The sequence below is a fragment of the Protopterus annectens genome, chromosome 6.part0 (genome assembly GCF_019279795.1).
Source record: "Protopterus annectens isolate FY-2018-M chromosome 6.part0, PAN1.0, whole genome shotgun sequence".
Classification (NCBI taxonomy): Eukaryota; Metazoa; Chordata; order Ceratodontiformes; family Protopteridae; genus Protopterus; species Protopterus annectens.
In genome coordinates, this window is record NC_056737.1 from 823,054,651 (window position 1) to 823,069,187 (window position 14,537).

Below are 14,537 nucleotides of genomic sequence, written 5' to 3' on the forward strand. Positions count from 1 at the left end.
CTAGATAGTATCCTTCTTACCAATGAGTCCTGCATGTTGACCATTCACATTGGGGAGTGGAAGGATAAATGACTTCCAACTGCCTGTACAGGTGAGCAGTTTGTCAACCCTTCAGGGGTGGTTAGTTTGCCTGCTGGAGGAGGGACCATGATAACCCTAGTTTTGCAAACCACTTGAACCTCTGGGTCTATGTTCACTAAAGAGGTCACTTCTGTCATGACCACCCCTTACAGGGTAGAATCACAGGGTTGACACCAGGTTTTCCTACACCATATAGACTTGGACCTCTCAGTTCCTGTTAAGATCTTTTTGGGGTTTCAAATCTGACTCCTACAGAAAAAAGTCTTCCCACCTTCTTCACACTTCCGCAGCTTCTCTTTAACCTGATGACCAAACAGGGATGCTCCATCATTTGGGGCATTAGTAAAGGTCACTTTAAAGTCACAATGTCACTAAGAGAAAGCCATGCACAATGCCTCATAGTAATGCTTGGGGGTCCATGGCATGGCCTGCTCCACTGATTACACTGTTCATGAACCACAACAGATTTATGAAATTTAACATAGTATCCTGGTGTTTAACTGTTTCCTAGAATTAGGAGTGGATGGCTTCTTCAAAGAGGCCAAAGCTTGTTCAGCTAGATCCTTTGAAAGTGATTCATGTGGGTGATGCAGTTCAAAGCTCTGACAACGAAGGTGACTGAGGTATACTCTCACTTCCCCATTCTATCCAAATCCCAATATTTCCTATGGATGGATGGATAATGGCTGTATAGTCTGTCAGCTCCTACTCTGTCACAGCAGCCACAATGACAGAGATAACCTTGGGAATTTTGACCCAGAAATCTATGTCCTTGGTAAGGTCCGAATACTTTTTATTGTTCGTGGTGAATATATTCTGAAAAGTCTATCTCCTGCCATGCCCTCCTATCAGCCAAATCAATAAGGCAGTCTGCAGGAGGTGACAACCAATAAGTAGAGGGTGCTGGGTGACAGCCCTCAAAAATGACTTCTTCGTCCTAACAGGGCAGGTCTCTTGGCTGAGATCCCCTCAGAGGGATTAATTTCAGGATCTCATGAAATGTGGGGTCTTTTGATGGGGACTGCAGGGAATTCTCTCACTCATCTTAATTGGTATCTGAAGTGACAGACTACGTACAGGAGTCAATATGCCTCCTCTTGTTTGTCCTCTTTATTGGAATGTCAGGTGGGGGAGAGTTCAATTTCACATTTCCTGGTCTCTGACCCTGAGAAGCATAGAGTGGCTGAGCCATAGAAGGACAGGTATGCTTGAGAGGAACTGATGCCAAAAAGGACGGCAAACCTGTTCTCTGAGAAGAAGCTATAACTCTCCCCAAACCTTGAAAGCCAATCCCACATCTGCCAGACCCCTGCCGAGTGTCTGTGCCACTCTTCCCAAGGAAGAAGTGAGGAGCACCCAGAAAGGCAACCTTGAGAATGACACAGTGGAAGGCTTTGAGGAGGTTATGATTACAGACAACTCAATGGTCGAAGCCTCCTACATTCAAAAGGGGGACATGAGAAATGGCTCAAAGGATGGTACTGAAGAATCAGCACTGAAGCATAGGTCCAGAGACCCACTCAGCTCTAAAGGCCTTGACGTGAACTATGTCAGATCTGGAATCCTGGGGGTCGAAATCAAAGGACCAGTCAGCCCGGAGCAAGCAGACTCTGGATGGTGTGTCATCTCAAGGGATACTGCTGCTGAAATGTGGACTGGTGAAGAAAGTAGTACGGGGAAGGAGGACAAGCCCGTTCAACCCTCACGACAGAGCGGGATGGCAGAACACTCATCTCAAGCTGGGGTTTCAAAAAGCCCTTTATGATATGTTCACAATGCGCAAAGGAAGTGTTCCAGATGAACCTAAAAGAATAAAATGAAGTAGATAGCGGTGGAGAAAGGAAGTGGGAAATTACCTCTCGGTTTCACCGACCTGTCTGGTATCACTACCAGATCTGAAACAGTTATAGCTGAAGTAAAAGGTTTGGAAAGCATCAATGAATAGGTTGACTCCAATCTCTGTAAATCTGACTCCAATGGGGTATTGGCTTCATTGGTCTTCTTTCTCAGCTAATCGTTGTCCTTTTCCTTACATTTTGTTTTTCCTCTAACTTTATCTCTTTGTCTTTCCTAGATTTGTCTGCCTCATGGTCAGAGGCAACAAATCCATCAAAACGAACTTTCTTCTCCATCTGGATAATGCTTGTGAACTGAAATGAATATCTCAATGATAAATGTTCCACCCCTAGACACACAGCATACAACTCGTGCCTTGCGGGAGAATTTTATGCCTACATTTGGTGCATTTGTAGAAGCTCTTCTCCTTCACCATTAAGAAAAGTTACCAACAAAAAGAGAACAGCAAGAACATAAACAGAAAATATAAATCTTCTGTCACTCAACACATTTTACACACATGCACATACGCTACACTTTTAAATTGACTCTCTACAACTACAGAACTTTATTTTTTTTTCAAGCACGAAGATGGAGCATCTGAAGGCCAGACGCTTATGCAACAGAAAAAATAAAGTTATGAGAAACTGAAAACAATTAATAGTAAGAACTAAAAGAAACTGAGAGACAAATTATCCCAGATATCCTAAATAACTTAGAATTGAAGAGGTTCAACACTTAGCTTTAGCCAATGAGACCTGCATCTGATCACAAAGGTGTCAAGTGAGATCTGAGGTATTTACTGGCATTGGTGGTTATAGCAGAACAATTTTAAGCTCAAGGCAGGAGCCCTTTTGCCGGCTCAGACCAGACAAGCAGCCTGACAGAATCAGAAGGAAAGGTCAGACAGGAAGAATAGAATCCGTGGTTTACAAATAGGTCTGAAGTCCATGATGGATGGCATTACTGAAGATCCTATTTCCAGTTGTTTTATCTCTTTTGTAATATTCAATGCTTGAAATACAGTTGACAGAGTTTGATTTCCATTTTTTATCAATTGATTTTTTTTTTTGACAGCCAACAGAATTAAAATTAATAAGACCCAACTGTGTCTAAGCAATTCAGATTCTGTGTCCTACCTCAAAAGAATAACTTACTTAATTACAACCATTTGCTCACCAAATATTTCTGTCAGAACATTCTGTAAGGAATTTTTAAAATCTGCCAACCACATTACACTCCTAAAAAACATGTTCCCAGTTACCTCCTCCTTCCCCATGGCACATCCAACATTTGCATTCTGCCTGAGGCAAAAATTCTACAAAGTGTGCTTGGGGTTATAAAAAGACCAATGCAAATGCTTCCAAGCAAAATTCCTAAGCCTTTTGGACTCTCGTGCATACTTTGGAGCCAATACATACATCCTTCCTTTGTTCCAGTGTAAACTGCTTTTTTATCTCCTCTTATTAATTCTTACAGTTATCATGCATTATTTTATATGCTTTACTTATTATCTCCTTTTTCTTCAGCTTCTGTTCTAGATTCACCTAAAAACTCTACCAGAGCAGGTCCTTCACTTAGGAATCCACTATCCCTTTCTTTTTCCTATATTCCAATATCAATTCCTGGTAGGGAAGACAGTCTCTAACCTGCAGTCCCAAACAACTTCTTGGCTTCATCCACCTCTATTACCTTTCATGCTCTTGTTATTTGCTCCCAATACCTTGGCTCCTTTGCCAGTTTTTCTTCAGTAAATTCCAGTCCCCTCTTACATATTTTCTGTATGCCTACTTGCCATCATCCCTACTGGCAACATTTCCCTTCTCCATTCCTGTGTTGGCTTAGTTCTTAAAATACTTTGTGCAACTTTAGGAATATAATATTCTGTACGGCTATTGTTATATTCTTCAAGGATCTGCATCCAAAATCCCACTCTATCCTTATTTCCTGAACCGTCCCCCACTGCATCACCATCCCTTTCCACTTTGAATTACAAACATAAATTATCCGTTCATATCAAGTAATCCTAAACCAGCTTGTTCTATTGTGAGATTCAGCTTACCCCACTTAACTCTTGTCCTCTTCCCCTCACCAATAAATTAATTCACCTCTTTACTATGTCCGCAAATTCTCCTCTGGTTGATAAAAATATGCATGACCTGTATACAAAACTAATGGGACTAAAACATTTTCACTGCTTGTATCTTATTATCTATATCCATAAACAACAGCTTCCAGAGTCTCTGTTTTTGTATTATCTTTTAGTCTTTTCCCATATATTCTTACCTGCCAAAACAGAATTATTTTTAATCTATACTCCTAAATACTTATCATGCTCCATAAATATGAGTACTGTTGAACCAATTTTTGCATATGGGTACGTAATGTATGGCTATAGCCTTTGTTGTTAATTTTATATCCTGAAAAGACTTAAAATGGTCTTAAAATGTCCCGCAGTATTGAAATGTCCTTTTCTGGATTTATCAAGTACAAAATAATATCATCTGTAAATAAAGACAACTTTTCTTTATTACCATACCAACTATAAACTTGAATTTCTGAGTCCTTTAGTTTCTTCACCAATGGCTCTAAATATAACCGAAACAAAGGGGAAAGAGGACTCTCCTGCCTGGCTCTTCTGTTCAAACAAAACTTATAGGAGAGGAACTCTCCTACTTCAATCTTTGCCTCTGATCCTTTACATATATACTCCTAATTACCCCTAATATTATATCAAATGCTTCCATTGCCCTATTCATACAATCCCAGCTTACTCTGTCAAAAGCCCTCTCTGCATCAAGGGCCACCAAAAACAGCAGTATTTTCTTAAATTCCGCTCCCTCTGGGCCATCATTGCCCTATTAATATTGTAAAAAGTGTGTCTACCCTCCACAAAGCCACACTGATTGATCTCTATCAATTTTTCCAACACTTGTGCCATTCTTTTAGCTAGTATAGAGAAGCACTTTACAATCATGATTTAAATGTGCCTGGGTCTGATGGGTCTTTACCCTCACTGGGTAAAATGGCCGCCACAGCTTTCTTCCAACACACTGGTGCTTAGCATTACACAAAATTTTCCAGATCTTTATCTCTTTCTCCCTTCCTAACTTCTAGAAGAATACTATCTGTTCCTGAAGACTTCCCTGCTGATTGATTATACACTACCGTTTTCATCTCTTCTCCTCCTACCTTATCTATTAGTTGTTGAGCCTCATCATCCTCTAAACCTTGGCATAACCAAGTCTGCCACAAATATTTCCATTTGTGCTTTTTTTTTTTAGGTCATCAGTAACACACTGTATGAAGCAGAACATTTGCAAGGCATGTATGTACACAGTGAAAAGGGGTGATCCAAGGAGATACTCAAGGGTATAGTTCTGCCTCCTTGAACAGTGCAACAGAGTAAAAACAATACTGTCAACTCTGATCCTGAATTTTTGATGTGCCAGGTAATTTTTATCAGGTTGAGAAAGTGCAAGAAGCATGAGCCCTAATTACAAGTTATAAAAAAGTCAGTCAAAATCCTAAACATACCTCAAAATCTGTACAACAGATGCCTTTAACATAAGGCATTTGTAGTATGAGGGTTGCATAATGGCATAGTGGTTAACAACAATGCCTCACAGGGCTTGGTTCTCCAGTTTGATTTCTGGATGGGGTGCATTCTGTGTTAAGTCTGCATGTCCTCCCTATGTTCATGTGTGTTTCATCAGATAATCTGCCCCACCCCCCATATCCCAAATGCTTGCTGTACAGGAACTGTCAATTTTCAAAATTTGCCAGAGGTGTGTGAATCTTCAAAATTTGCCAGAGGTGTGCGTGTACCCTGTGATAGACTGGAGTCATAACCATTAAGTGCTTCTCTGCCTTAAACTCAATGAGAGCTTGCGATCATGAAATGGATAATGAGTATCACAAATGAAATGAATAAATTAATGAAATTGTACTGTGTCACATAGAGCCTGGAGGAGCAACCCCTCATAACTACACTCCCAAGGACCACACTTTCTAAATGCTTACATACTTACACTAAATAGATTCACAATTAGTTAAGATAAAACTTCTAAACTCAAATAAAATATCGATAACATTGTCCCTTGCATAATATATGTAAGGCAGAAAGAAGTATGAGGTATCTTGGCAGGGACAAGAAAAGCTTCTGTACCTGAAAAAACATATTACAAAATGTCTAATCAGCAACTGTGTACTTTGTAAGAAAAGAAAAGAAAGAACGTGTTCTATTTTTCAACAATAGGTTAAATACAAACCTTTCCAGTAGCATACGATTCCGTAACACTACCTCGTAAGCATTGGGTACAATTAATAATAAAGGTTCCTCTTTTTGTAGCCTTCTTAATCTCCTCAAGTAGATCTGATCTTTGGTCTGGTGCATTGCCACTTCCATACGTTTCCAATACAATTCCTTCCATTGGAGGTTGAAGAAATGCTTTAACCTATTAAAGAAATAAGACTGCTTATATTGTAAAATTCCAAGTATTATTTTATTGACAGTTCTGTAAAATGAAGTCTTGCTAAGAGGAAGCAGTAAGGAGGCCTGTTAAGGACATAAAATGAAGGAATACGCATTTAATGAAGGAATACGCATTTAACATTCCAAATTAAATTAACAAATCAGGAATAAATATTTACAACATAGTTCAAAGTATGCAAGTTATATCAGGATGATATTTATTTAATTTTATTATACATTCGTTAACAGAGTTAATAAACCAATGTAAGAGCCCTTCCAGCCACAACCTAGGCCAAAGGCAGATTAGCATGGCAAAAAAGCATACAGTGTATAACACGTGTTGTAGCAGTCTTTGAAGGTTTCATGTAATGGCTGCATTCAAGAACTGATGGACACAGTGCATACTGTCTGTTTTAAGACAAGAATTCTTAATCTCTCTCATAACACAACATCCCCTTTTACCACATATTCTGCTACATACCATCAAACACCAGAGTACTTTAAACTACTACAGAATTCATAATCAACATGTCTACCAAACAGGACTGTCATAAATCTTCCTGAAATCACAATCTTCCTGTAGATAATTTTGGTGTCTTGAACTGAGACCTGCTGTTGTAACAGAACAGATGAAAGCAAAATATCATCTGTATGTGAAACTTTCTGTACAAAATGCATTCAAATAGCATGACTATCAGTTATGCTTGCATGCCTCTGCATCCAAGTAGAGATTTATGACTAAATTTGCTGTATGTATATTTTTATTACCCATATGCTCCACATTTTAGGTTCTACTCTGTGAGTTTCATGTTGCTGATAACTCAGAGTAGCTCTTGCCATTGTATATTACATTTTTGTAGTGCTTGTAACACTGTGATCACACTAAGATATTCATAAAAAGACAAATCAGTTATGTGCTACCGTGGTGTGAGACCTGACTTTTTTTTCAATAATCATTCTTTATTATTTTTCTTCTTATTTATACAAAACATTTTACAAAGGGAAAATACAGGTAATTTTCAAACAAGCTTCTAATAACATTCTAACAACATATATACACTATATACATGAATGCTTCCATATTTTCCATAACTGTGGAAATAAAAATTATTTTCCCTAGGTGAGTTATTTTGCAGTAATACAATTCCAGGTACAATTATATTATATAATATGAACAATAAAGATATAGTTCAGACTGCATGTTTTAAGCTAATATAATATTGAAAATTCGTTCCCATAGTTTTAAATTACCAGGGTTTTTATTTTGATTATTAATTGCATATTTGTGGGCTAAAATGTGTTTAATCGTTAAGGTCCTAAAATTCTCCCATGATGTTTGAGATGGAGTCAACCAACAAATGTTAAGCATGTCCTGCTTAGGTTGTTAAGGTCGAGTCTTGCACTAGGCAGTAAAATCTGCCAATACTGACTAGTAAATGGCAGCAGCAGAATAAAAGATTTGGTTCTGCCTGCTGTCCATAATAATAAATGTGCCCCTTCCTCTTACAAACTTAGAAAGCAGCTAAAATAGCAGTATGTGTGTGTCTGCCTATATTTTCTCTGAAGGATATGAAGTCTGCAAATCAAATGCATGTCACTGTTCAGTGACTTCAATCCTCGGTGAGTTGTCTGAAAACCACGGACTTTATGAGGAACAGACCAAACAAATAAGGCAAAACTCTGGACAGTCTGCAAAAATCTGGATGAGGCACAGCAAGGTGAGTGTAAACGTAACAGAGTGTGCATTACACTGCCCTTCTGATAACACTTGCTAAGTGTTTTACTGCCTGGAAAGCCAGCAAAACACTTGGCACTTTTTTTTTCTTTTTTACTGTAACTAGTAGTACATGGAGCTGATAAAACTTCATGCACTAAAAAGACTTATGATCGGGTCTCCGATAATAACACTAAATTATGTGTCCTCGACATGGATGACGAGACTCACCTCTCAAACTTCATCCTCTATGAAAATATCTTTGTATCAATGTCTCAAACACATAATAAACGGGTTATGATTGGTGACCTGATTATAATTCTCTGCGTTACAAAATAACTTTCAAATGAATCATCCTTTTCTGCCAGATGTATTACCCTATTAATTCAATGTAAATACGGACCCATTTTTAAGATTCAGTTTACTGCACAGGCCACTAATTTTGACAGCTGGATAAAACTTAGATATTGTTTTCCTTAGCTGGAGCAAAGGAGATATGCAGATGGTACAAGAGCCTTTGATCTCATGGACCCTCTACAGATAATGCTGGCAAGCCATGTTAAGTGTATAACAAACACTATCCATCTTGAAGTTGAGCAGTAAAACAGAACACTTTTAGGGAAAGTTTTAAACAAGAAATGTTACTTACTTCTGAGGAGCACAATCAATCTCAAGGACTAAGAAAGGTTCTTCAAAAGGCAAATCCTCTAAACTAGTTAAATCAAAAGGAGTGTTAGCAAGTGTACAAGCCTATAAGTCATAACATTCAGGCTTCAAGGAAAAGAAGGCTTCTTCAAAAGCAAGTAAAGACGAAGAACCCTCCCAAATAACTACATGACTATCCTGTGCTGGGTCATAAGGTCTCCTAATCATCATATCACAATGCACTAAAATACGTTCATACATTCTAGATATTACTGTATTCTGACCAATAGGCCATCAAGGAATGCAAACAGTTTCAAAGAACCCATGTATTTTCTATGGCCGGCTCAAAAGTTAACCTTTTCTTTAAAATGTGTTAGGTTTCAACATTGCTTATAGTCTACTGGTAAGCAGGTTCACAGGACAACCTATATCTTGTGAAATAAATCTGTCTCTTTTGTATGTTTTACTTGGAGTGGCAACAAATGTAAAATCATAGTACCTGGTACTTTTAGCATCATGTTTATCCCTAAAAGTGACTGTAAAGTGATGTCCCTAAACACTCTGCACGCTGTGCAGAGCTCACTTCTTATCAGTATGTAAGCAATATTATAAAAGTTCACTCTAACCAGACTATCACAGTAACAGTATTCCCTGAAATGAGGAATTCTTTTACAAAATGTTCTTTCAGAAAGTTAAAGCATGGTATCACCATACCGAGGTAAATACAAAATACAACATGAATCACACACATTTTGTATTTTGTTATTACCGACTTGGAAAGCATGCCGACCAGAGTCTTCACTGACGAAGCACAACTGTGACGTAGTGCAAACACTCACCCAGACCATGGAAATAACTATGATCCAAATCCAACAGTTGTCTGAAATAGATAATGCATCACCTAGAAAGTACAATAAATGCAGCAAGACAGGACACTTCCTGGTCCAGACAAAGAACTTCTTGAACTTTTCTGATTATGTCTGAAAAGTAGAAAGTTTTACTGCAACCTTAAATCATCTCCTAGCCCTTTATAGGGAGGCCTAACAGAAGAAAGGGATCTAAGAATAGACGGTACCAAAAGTGGCAATAACTGCCACCCAACACAAGTAGAAACTCCTTTGGCTTGCACTGGAAAAGTTTCACAAACATCCTGGAACCTGAAGCCTGAAACCATCCTGTTTGTGACCAACGATGAATAAAGAGGATGCATTCTGTATTTTCTTCTCTGAATTTCGCTATTAGGAGCAAAATCTAAGCAAAAAGTGAAAATGCATATAAGAATCTTTCTAACCAATGAAAACAGAAAAGACAGACTGCTATTTGATTTCTTTTCTCAGTCTGTGAGACAGTTTATTCCTGGGTGTTGAGAAGCCTATAAGAGAGAGAAACAAGAACTCAAGAGGGGTAAAGATATCCTCCACTGCAGTAATCACAGACTTCCTGATCTGAACACTTTCAATAATATCCTCTAAGGCCTAACCAAAAAGGACTTTGCTCCAAAAAAAGGAGTGATCAAAATTACCTCTTCGCTCCTTGCTGAAGAAAGACAGCCTGAGATGCCATAGCACTGGCACAAAGTTACTGTAGGAACAATACCGGCCACCAAGGAACCTGCTGGAAGGGTCTTATACAGAGACTTCTTGATCCCAAAATCATAGAATTCTGTGAGCTTGCCACAGTCTAGTCCATAAAAGAGGACAAATGTCTGCACCCAAGAGTGGTAGAGGAAAAAATAATATTTTACTAGCTGTGTTCAAAGCCTTGAACTCTGCAACTGATTGCAATGTGGAAAAATGATGTAAACTCTGAGACCTATGCTCAACAGACCAGACCACAGATAATCTATCATATGATGCTTGGAAAGGCCACGTATCGCATTCAGCAGATTCTAATGCCAACTCAGTGTCAGGAGTAATGATATTAAACTAAAAACTTCAACAAAGAAAGTATGGTGTAAGCATGACAGAGGGCGAAATACCACTGTGAAGTCAGAGGTACTTCTGTCAATCCAATGTTATTATAAGCACCTCACAAAGATGTCAGAGAAAATAAAATATTTTGTGCATCACCATGCTGAAAAGACAGAATATGAACTTATGTATCTCTACCCTGTAGAGATTCTAACAAGTATGCTTTAGGCCATTGCCATAGCAGTCTATCAGTGGCTTTGGAGACCATACCTGACTTCCAGAGCATGGTAAACATGTGAACTATGGACCAAGAAGCAGCTCTGCTTTAAGATTCAAAACTTACTTATGGAAAAAGTCTGTGGAAACTACAATTGCTCTAGCTGAATGCACTCTAATAACAATTTGAGGACACATATCACTAGACTCATAACAACATTCATGAAGCAGCTATTCAGCCAAAAACAGTTGGCTTTCTTACAGATAAAATAAATCATTTAGAAGTAAAAGAGAAGAAAGGTACATCAAATTTCCCGATATGTTTAGTTCTAGACATGCAGGCAAATAACTGATATCTTAGAACCACCTTATACAAGCTTTGTTCTTCTACATTCTTCTGATGAAGGAAAGGAGTGGGATCTTATGACTTAGAATAATGTACAACTTTATATAATGTCTACCATAACACTGGAAATTAAGAATGAATTGGCAGAAACAGCCACTGCATCCTTCTGAAAAATCGAATAAGGCTCACAATACACAACAACCTGAAGCTCTGCTCAATTGCATGACAGTTTACAAGAAAACGGCTTTCCATGTCAGATTATACTGTGAATGCCAGTACAAATGAAGACTTTATCAGTAGATTTCATGTCCTACAACTCTTATCAGCAGGCCAAGTCATAAGACTTTTGTTAAAAAAAAATCCCAGGAAAACACTTGCTCTGTTCAGGACTGTAAAACTCGAAATAAACCTAAGAAAATACTCTGCAGAACAGAAACCAGGATCACCCAAAACTTTAATAATTTTGTCCTTTTAATCAAGGACTTCTTCACCTTGTGGTTCCTGTTATTTGGAGTGCTTTCACAGGATCATATGATATATAAGGCAGGTCACACCATAGGCCATGTGCACCTTGCCAATAACCACCCTCAGGCTCTATCACTCTTAGCAAGAAGGGTGATGTCTGTAAGTTCTGGTGTAAATTTATGGGCACCCATTCAACTGTCCAAACTATTTTGAAGGATGACAAAGAATTTTATTCTTTGATTTGCTGGGGGATTCCATTCCAGCGCAGGAGAAAGCACTGGGTGATGAACCTTTTTCTCCATTTAGCTGTATTTTCTGATGAAGGATTAGACCTCGGGTTCTGGTGCTATCTACACAATATGAGTTGTAGAGGAAAAGGAGGTCAAGAGTATACGGATCCTTATGAGCCCAGTAAGCTAGGTACAAATCTCCCTTCAACAGTCTGTACAACACCAAGTATAAAGAAATGACTCCAGTCTCTCCAGGCAGACAACACTTTTAAGACTAGAGATGCCCTTTTTTACTGTGTTTTTTTTTTTTTTTAAATGTCTAGCCAGATAAATGGTAAAGGGTCATATATGCATTAACAGCTCTAACCAGGGCAGAATACAGGGGGACAATGACTTCCTTGACTTTAGACGACATATCCTTGGCAATTACTTGCAAAATGTAGAAGGATTTTCTAGCTACTGTCACCACATGATAGTCAAAGCAGAGAAAGCTCTCAATTGATGTGCCAGATCCATGATCATGGCTTCATGTTAAAAGGGTAATTTCTCTCAAGAAAAAGTTTGACAGTCGGCTTAGAATTCAACAACATGTCACATAAGTAAGGCTCTCAGACAAGACCAAACAATGTACCAGAGGGAGGGAGATATACCACCACCAACATAAGTGTGATGCGAAGCTTAGACTGTCCATTGTTACAAGTTCACAGCTGAATAACAGCTACTTTTCAACAGGAAAAAGATGATTGCAAATCGGTCATAGCAATACCCTCTGGAGTTTATTCAATGGGCTCCAACAGGTAAACCAAAGGATTTTTGGAATATTAGTACTTCATCCTTTATGCAATAATATAAAAAAAGAACATAAGCCAAAAGGTAAAAGTTTTGTTTGGCTCATTTAATCATCAATGGTTAGAAGGAGTTCAATCAACTATCACAAGACAAATATGTTCCTTCAAGAAAAGGATTACAGACAAGGGACAACTAGTTTATAAATATTATGACATGGAAAAGAGGGCAGGAAACCTTGAGATAAAAAATATCTGAAATAGTCCTTCTGTCTTAGCAAGGCCAATGGAAAGAGTATCCAGTAGCCTACATCCTGCCCTTCATAAGGACTGACAATCAAGCTAGAAAGTGATTATCATCAATTCACAGCAGAGGTGACGATATTGGAATTTACAATCATGCCAGGTAAGGTTCGGGGATACGGTGAAGTCAGAATGACTACACATTCTATGTAGACTTAGGTATGCAGACATGCCAATTCAGATCACTCATCCCCTTTTAAATATGACACTACTTATGACATTTCTGGAATTCAGAATACAAGGATTCAGGGCATGTAGAAGAAAAAAAAAAGAGAAAGAAAGGGAAAAGTTCACAACAAATAACTAGGGGAAAAAATAAACTGATTAGTGTCTATAATGTACAGAGAATATATACTAGACAGGACACTGCTTTGTTACATAACACAGATTACTGGGAACGATAATACTGCTGAAATACAAAACATTCAGTCTACAGAAAAAAAGAAGTTATGTCTTACCATAACGTTCCATCTGTGTTGTTGATCTTCTTCCATTCATCACTGATGGGTTCAGTTCCGAGCCCTTGGAACCGAGTCGGCCTAATACCAAGCTCGCATACAACAAAAACTCTCGAGCTAAACTGCTACCCACAATGCCCTTCTCCCAGTTACCTCAGATCGAGTCTGCATGCAACATATAGAAGTAAAGCAGAGACCATTTCTTCACAAAAACCCTGAAAACACCACAAGGACCCATAAGATCCATCAAGAGCCTTTGGTGGGAGACGGAGGGTGGGATGTGATGAATGGAAGATCAACAACACAGATGGAATGTTATGGTAAGACATAACTTTTTTATCTGACATTGTTTCTCTTCTTCCCATTCATCACTGATGGGACAGAATCCCCAAGCTACTTGAAAACCTGGGTGGCCCTAATGGGAGAACTTTCCTGAGAACCATTGTGACGAAGGCCGCTCTTCCCCTTGGAGACCAGGTCCAACTTGTAATGTTTGCTGAAAGTATGGGGTTTAGCCCAAAAAGCTGCTGTGTAAATGTCATGCATGGAAGCTCTGGAATGAAAAGCAACAGAAGTTGCTATGGCTCTCGTTGAATGCGCTTTGATATTAACAGGTTTAGGTTCATTTGCTTGTGAGTATGAAAAAGTGATACAATCTCTGAGCCATTTTGATAAAGTGACTTTTGATACGGCAAATCCCATTTTTGGTCCAGAGAAGGAGATAAAAAGTTGATCCGACTTGCGGAAAGATTTTGTCCTGTCGAAGTAAAAACTCAATTGTCTATGTACATCCAATGAGTGTAGACAGTATTCTCCTTTATTGGAATAATTTGGGAAAACCACTGGGAGCTCAATGGACTGGTTGACAGAGAAATCAGAGATTAATTTGGGGAGAAAAGAAGGATTAGTACGAAGAGATACTCTGTCTTTATGAAAAATTAAATACGGACTCTTGATATATAAGGCTTGTAATTCTGATATCTGTGTAGCTGATGTGACTGCCACCAAAAAGAGAGATTTCCATGAAAGAAATTTAAGGTCACATTTTGCAGCAGGCTCAAAAGGGGATAAAGC

General features: G+C 38.5%; 1 protein-coding gene across 1 annotated transcript in view; it reads right to left on the minus strand.

The window, feature by feature from the left end:
• ASPG (asparaginase) overlaps positions 1-14,537 on the minus strand; it is an 856,377-nt gene that overhangs the window by 248,456 nt on the left and 593,384 nt on the right. The window contains exon 8 of the mRNA XM_044073584.1: positions 6,189-6,374. Coding sequence (XP_043929519.1) covers positions 6,189-6,374 — 186 coding nt within the window. The remainder of the gene's footprint in view (positions 1-6,188; positions 6,375-14,537) is intronic.